Source organism: Bos mutus, chromosome 7, assembly GCF_027580195.1.
Source record: "Bos mutus isolate GX-2022 chromosome 7, NWIPB_WYAK_1.1, whole genome shotgun sequence".
Classification (NCBI taxonomy): domain Eukaryota; kingdom Metazoa; phylum Chordata; class Mammalia; order Artiodactyla; family Bovidae; genus Bos; species Bos mutus.
Window position 1 is genome coordinate 42668235 of NC_091623.1, and position 7686 is coordinate 42675920.

A 7686-nucleotide genomic window follows, 5' to 3' on the forward strand; every position below is an offset into this window, starting at 1 on the left:
CAGTGTTTTGGAGTTTCATAGCAATTAGACCTAAAGACAAACAGACGTTGTAAAATAATATTATTTGGAAAAAGTAAATAAATAATAAGAAAATCTTGAAATTAATAAGGAAATATAGAAAATGCCCATAACAGCTTAGAAATACAAAAAAAAAAATCTAAAGCTTTCCTAATATAAAGGCAATGTCAGAGATATAATGGCAAGGACTAAATGTCATTATTAATGACATTAAACCTAAAACATTAAAATACCATGTAGAAATCCTGCTGTTCACAACACTTTGGATGAATCTGGAGGACATTATAACAAATGAAATAAGCCATATAGAAAAGAACAAATACTGTATGATGTATGATTCCACTCACATGAGGCATCTAGAATCATTATTTCATAGAAGCAGGGAATAGAATGCTGATTGTCAGTGGCTAGAAGGCCCTGAGGGAAACAGGGAATTCTTACTCAGTGTATAAAGTTTTTGTTATGCAAAATGAATGAACTCTAGAGATCTGGCATATAATGTGGTGGTGGTGGTGGTTTAGTTACTAAGTCGTGTCCAACTCTTGCAACCCATGGACTGTAGCCTGCCAGGTTCCTCTGTCCATGGAATTTTCCAGCAAGAATACTGTAGTGGATTGCCATTTCCTTCTCCAGGGATATAACATAGTAAATAAAGTTGATAATATGGTATCGTATTCTTTAAAATATGTTAGAAGGATAGATTCTAAGTATCCATACCACACAAAAGAATACAAGGACATTTTTCGAGGTGATGGGTATGTTTTTATGGGTTTCCCAGGTGATTCAGTGATAATCAACCTGCCAATGCAGGAGACACAAAATGCGGCTTGGATCTCTGGGTCTGGAAGATCCCCTGGAGCAGGAAATGGCAACCCACTCCAGTATTCTTGCCTGGAGAATCCCATGGACAGAGGAGCCTGGCAGGCCACAGTCCATGGGGTCGCAAAGAGTCAAACATGTGACTGAGTGTACACGCAGGTCAGATAAGCCTAAAAATGTGAATTTCTAATATTTCTAGGGGGTGCTGATGTTGTTGGTCAGAGATAATCACAATTTGAGAACTGCTGAACTCAAAGACAATTTTTGTAGGTATCAACAATAATCACAATTTGTCATCAAATGAAGTAAATCCTTAGCCAAAATGAATGACCTCATGATCTCCCTGGGTTTGGACTAAGGACATTTCTGTCTCTCTAGGGAATATTTATTTGGGGTAAATTTTGTGTTCCTTTTTTTCTCCTTGTTGGCTAGCCCAGCATACTCATGGAAAGAGGAAATCAAACAGGAATCAGCAACTTTCTCCTCCTGGGATTCGCAGAGGACCCAGACCTGCAGCCTCTCCTCTTCGGGCTGTTTCTGTCCATGTACCTGGTCACATTCACTGGGAACCTGGCCATCATCCTAGCCGTCATCTCAGATTCCCACCTCCACACCCCCATGTACTTCTTCCTCTCCAACCTGTCCTTTGCAGACATTGCTTTCACCTCCACCACCATCCCAAAGATGCTGTGGAACATCCAGAAACAGAGTCAAATTATCACCTATGCAGGCTGCCTCAGCCAGGTATTTTTTTTCATTGTGTTTGGATGCCTGGACAATTTACTCTTGACTGTGATGGCCTATGACCGCTTTGTAGCCATCTGTCACCCCCTGCACTACATGGTCATCATGAACCCCCGGGTCTGTAGGCTTCTGGCTCTGGGGTCCTGGTGCCTTAGTGTCACAGGCTCCCTGCCTGAGACCTTGACTATCTTGAGGCTGTCTTTCTGCAGAAGCATGAAGATCCCACACTCTTTTTGTGATCTTCCTGAAGTCCTGAAGCTCTCCTGTTCTGATACCCTCATCAATAACACAGTGGTGTATTTTGTGACTATTATCCTAGGTGTTTTTCCTCTCTCTGGGATCCTCTTTTCTTACTCTAAGATTTTCTCCTCCATCCTGAGAATTTCATCAGTCAGGAGCAAATACAAAGCCTTTTCCACCTGTGGATCTCACTTCTCAGTGGTTTCCTTGTTCTATGGCACAGGCCTAGGGATCTACCTCAGTTCTGCAGTCACTTCATCCTCTATGACAAGTCTGGTGGCCTCGATGATGTACACCATTGTCACCCCCATGCTGAACCCCTTCATCTACAGTCTGAGGAACAGGGACATGAAGGGGGCCCTTGTGCGGCTCATTAGCAGGGCACCATCTCTCATTCACAGGGCCTTCAGAGGACTCTCATAAGTAACTGGGCACATAATATTGAGGACCAGACATCCTGGCTTCCTTCATTTAATTTTTTTATCTCTCCTAATACTCATTTTTTAAAGAAAAACTTTCCTTGACTTTCTTCACAGCCCTATTTTCCTTTATACTATATCTTTGGTTCCCTTTTACAATTTGTAACCATATGAATTTTAAATTCATATGAATTTAACATGATCTTTTCTGTTCACACTTAGTGATGATTTAAATTTCTTAAAAAATAAACTGAATCTCATGTTTTTAATATATATCCTCAAAATGATGGGATGTATACCTATTATGGAAATGTTGCCCTGCAAATTCATTTACAGAGATGTTTTCTCAGGTTGTGTGAATTAAGTGAACTGGAAGAAGTGTCTTTTTTCTGAATAACTTTCAGTCACATCAAACTTAATGATATTTATTTCATTGCTGATATGTGAATTCTGGAGCTGAACAGTTCAAAGCTAGCCGTCAAGTATTCAGGATCCTTCTGCTTTTCTGCTCTATCCCTAGTTTGACCGTGGGGCTTCTACCCTCATGGTCACAAAATGGCTTCTGCCCTTCCAGCAATTATAACTGTATCCCAGTAAGGTGGAATGGAGAAGTATAATATAGAAGATAGCCCTTCATCATTGACCACTTTAGTGTATTCTGTCTGGCTTCAAACTTTCATATTCGCATCCATTACCAAAGAAATTTCTCTAGTCTGCTCTACCCATGTTTAGAGAATCAATGTCCCAGAAATCACTCCTTAACCAAAGACCAACAGGAACTGGTGTATAAATCACTTGCCCATTGAGTGAAATAAGTCTGAAGCATACATATTTTACTGGCTCCCATCTTTCCCCAGCAGAAGTCCCAGTTGATAATGGTGATAATTGGCTTGATAAACACATCTTTCATGGTTGTTTCCTCTTGCCTGACTCATGGTTCTATTTCCTGGGACCACTAAAATCTTTGTCTTAACTAGACTGAGCTACATTTCCTGAACCACATAGTAACTTAATTGGCAATACCACAAAAGATATGCCTACTTGGAACCTGTGAATGTGACCTTTTTGGAAAAGCATCTTTGCCAATTTAATTAAGGGTTTTAAAATGAGATAATTATGGATTGCTTGGGTGTGCCCTAAATCCAATGAGAGTTGTCCTTAGAAGACACAGGAGAGGGACTTCCTGCTGGTCCAGTAGTTAAGAATACACCTTGCAATGCAGGGGACTTGGGCTTGATCCCTGGCTGGAGAGCTAAGATTCCACAAAACTTGGAGCAATGAAGGCCTGAGCCACAACTACTGAGTCTGTGTGCCACAGCTAGAGAGACCCTATGCCACAAGAAAGACCCCACAAGCCACAACTAAGACCTGACACAGCTAAATAAATAAAACTAAACTTTAAAAATGTTTTATCCATGCACTGGGATGACCCAGAAGGATGGTACAGGGAGAGAGGTGGGAGGGGGGTTCAGGATGGGGAACACGTGTACACCCATGGCAAATTCATGTTTATGTATAGAAAAACCAATACAATATTGTAATTAACATACAATTAAAATAAATAAATTTATATTAAAAATAAAATTTAAAAAGTTTTATCAAAAAAAAAAAAAAAAAAAGATATAAGAGAGGAGACAAAACAAACAAGAGAAAGTCCCAGACATAAAGGCAGAAATTAGAGTGATGTGGCCATAAGACAAGGAGCTCTTGGAACCACCAGAAGCTGTTAGAGGCAAGAATGGATTCTCTTCTACAGAAGGGGTCTGCAAGCCCAGGACATGCACCAGTACCAGCCCATGGCCTGTTAGGAACTGAGCCACCCAGCAGGAGGTGAGCAGCAGGCCAGCAAGTGAAGCTTCATCTGTATTTATAGCTGCTCCCAACTGCTTGCATTGCCACCTGAGTTCCACCTGCTGCTCAACAAACTCAACAAAAATAATATGCTTGAAACATCCTGAAATCCCAGGTGTAGGGAAAATTTTCTTCCACAATTGTTCCAAAAAGGTTGGGGTGCATGCATGCTAAGTTGATTCAGTCACGTCCAACCCTCTTTGCAACCCTATGCACCATAGCCCATCAGGCTCCTCTGTCCCTGCTGATATCTTGATTTGGGGTCTTTGGTCTCCAGAACTGTAAGAAAATAATTTCTTTTTCTATAAGGAACCTGTATGTATGTATTCAGTTGCTTCAGGCATGTCCAATTCTTTGCAACCCCAAGGACTGTAGCCCACCAGGCTCATCTGTCCATGAAATTCTCCAGGCAAGAATACTGGAGTGGGTTGCCATGCCCTCCTCCAGGGCATCTTCCTAATCCAAGAATTGAACCAGAGTCTCCTGCATGACAGGCAGATTGTTCACCACTGAGCCACAGGGGAAGCACTATAAGACACCCACATTGTGGTAATGTGTAACAGCAGCCATACGGAACTAACACAGATTGTAAGGAAAATTCTTAGTGTACTTGGAGAAATCAGCTGTCATTTGTGGACACACACACACTGCTGAAGAACCGATGATTTGCTCACTAGAATGAAGCTGCCAGGGCTTTCCAGGGGGTGCTAGTGGTAAAGAACCTGCTTGCCAATGCAGGAGACAGAAGAGACATAGGTTTGATCCCTGGGTCAGGAAGATTTCCCCCAGAGGAAGGGACGGCAACCCACTCCAGTGTTCTTACCTGGGAAACCCCATGGACTGAGAAGCCTGGCAGCCTACAGTCCATGGGGTCACAAAGAGTTGTACATGGCTGAAGCAACTTAGCACACACTCACATGAAGCTGCAGATGGACCTACAACTGTTCTACATTCCCAGAGAACCTCTTTGAATCTCTCCGCCTCTTGGGCCAAGTGTGAGCATTTATCTCCATGAGAAAGGGCTCTGGGTTCTTCAGGATCCTCATCACTGAGGTCAGAAGCAACACAGGTGAACACAGGCTTTATTCCATCCCCATGAGTTTCCATCTCTTGCTTGTAGCTTCCAGCCTGCCTTTGATGACTCTCCAGTCCGTCTTCTCATCTCATAATAAACCCAGAAAGCAGGTCGCATATTTTACAATAGATAACTTCAGAGGTCAGAGATAAATTTGTCTCATTCTGGCTGGCATGAAGGATTGAAATAATGAAAAGATTACCTAATCCAATCCAAAATTCCCCCTCCACACACACACACAATGATTTATATTTCCAATATAGGGAAGGGGTAGGGAGTTTGGGATGGACATGTACACACTGCTATATATAAAATGGATAACCAACAAAGACCTACTGGGTTGGGAAGATCCCCTGGAGAAGGGAATGGCAACCCACTGAAGTATTCTTGTCTGGAGAATTCCATGGAGAGAGGAGCCTGGCAGGCTGCACACCAGGAGGTCACAAAGAGTCAGACATGACTGAGCAACTAGCATTATATATATATGAATATATATATATATATATGTGTGTGTGTGTGTGTGCATGTTCAGTCACTCAGCCATGTATAAATTCAAATACCTGTACCTGAATTTAATATAAATTCAAGTCCCTGTATCTGTATTAAACACAGAACCAGTGTTTTGTTGCTGAAAGTGTGACCCTCGTACTCAGACCTGCATCAACACACAGCCCAGTAGCTTGTTAGAAGTGCAGGGTCCCAGGGCCCACTGAGGACCTATTCAATCAGAATTTGCACTTGAATTAGAATTCCTGCTGATTTGTAGGCACAAGGAGGAAAGGGAAGTGCTCCTGTAAAGGGTTTATCTCCAGTACTATGGTGACTCACTCCAGTATTCTTGCCTGGAGAATCCCATGGACAGAAGAGTCTGGCAGGTTACAGTCCATGGGGTCACAAAGAGTCAGAAATGATTGAGTGACTGAACACACAGGAGGCATAAAGTGCTTCCAGTAAAAGTAGAATTTATGTCCATGTATCTTATTAATAGTTTGAGTAGAGAATTAGTGTATTAGTGATGTAGGAATATAAAATATAGTCAGAGCATTTCTTTCTAATTTTTTTGGTGGAACATATTTGACCATATTTCATATTGATTAAAAACATACATACTGGGCTTCCCTGGGAGCTCAGTGGTAAAGAATCTGCCTTCCAGTGCAGGAGGCAAGGTTTTGATCCCTGGACTAGGGAGATCTCACTTGCCTTGAAGCAACTAAGCTTGTACATCACAAGTACTGAGCCTGTGCTCTAGAGCCCAGCAACAACAACTACGGAGGTCCTCACACCCTAGAGTCCATGTTCTGCAATAAGAGAGGCCACCGCAAAGAGAAGCCTATGCACTGCAAACAAGACTAAACCCTCCTCACCGCAACTAGAGAAAAACCCACTGAGCAACAACAACCTAGCACCACCAAAAAAATAAATAAATATGCACACCAAAGAATGCTTGTAAATACATCCTTGCAACAGTATTTGTCGGAGATATACACTTCACAGTATCTTCTGTGGAAAAAATTCAAATGTAAAGAGATGTGTGCTAATGAGCTTGTTGTTGTTTAGTTACTAGGTTGTGTCCAACTGTTTGTGACTGTAGCCCCCCAGGCTCTTCTGTCCATAGGATTTCCCAGGTAAGAATCCTAGAGTGGGTTGCCATTTTCTCCTCCAGGGGATCTTACGGACATGGGGATTGAACCAGTGTCTCCTGGATTGGCAGGCAGCTTCTATACCACTGAGCTGCTGGGGAAGTGCTAATGAGCTTACCTTGCAATTGCTACATTATCTCTGAGGCTGAATGTGTTGTGTAGATTTGTTAGCCATTTATTTTCTCTATCTTAAATTATGTGTGTGAGTCCTTTGCTTTTCTATATAGGATCAGAATAGATTCCTATCTTTGATTACAATCTTTCAAACAAAGAACCGGAGATGTTTTTTAGTTGTTAAGATGTTGTCTCATTGTTAAATCATATCCAACTCTTGGCAACCCCTTGGAATGTAGCCCACCAGGCTGCTCTGTCCATGAGATTTTCCAAGCAAGAATACTTGAGTGAGTTGCCCTTTCCTCCTCCAGGGGATCTTCCCAGACCAGGGATTAGACCCATGTTTCCTGTATTGGCAGGTGGATTCTTTACGACTACACCACTAGTGCAGTCTTTGTTCCTACCTTTTGTCCCATTTTCCTTTTTTCCCCATTTTCCTTCTTACTCAATAATTTCTCACAGACCTGCCTCAAATCACAAGTCTAATGATGAATTCATTAGTTTTATGGCTGTACAACAGGTCATGTTGTGCCTGTACTACTAACACTTTGATGGTATTTCTTATTCTTTATCATTAAGTTGCTATTATACCAAAGGTACACAATACATTAAGATAGTGGAGTTCAAACTCTCATTCTAACCAAGGATGGTTTCATCCCCCAGGGATTTTTGTCTGTCACACATAGAAGGCTCCATAAGTCAGGGATGCTCTATATATCCTTCAATGCACAGGAGAGACGCCACCACAAAAATTACCTGGCTCAGA

The 7686-nt window shown here is 41.9% G+C and overlaps 1 protein-coding gene across 1 annotated transcript; it reads left to right on the top strand.

Annotated features, from left to right (window-relative positions):
* The first annotated feature begins 1281 nt into the window (after positions 1-1281).
* On the top strand, positions 1282-2244 carry LOC102264522 (olfactory receptor 7C2-like). The gene has a single exon (XM_014481682.2). The coding sequence runs from the start codon at positions 1282-1284 to the stop codon at positions 2242-2244; it is 963 nt and encodes a 320-aa protein (XP_014337168.2).
* Positions 2245-7686: the final 5442 nt, after the last annotated feature.

Coding starts and splice junctions, on each gene's coding strand:
- LOC102264522 (XM_014481682.2), top strand. CDS start 1,282: ATGGAAAGAGGAAATCAAACAGGAATCAGCAACTTTCTCCTCCTGGGA.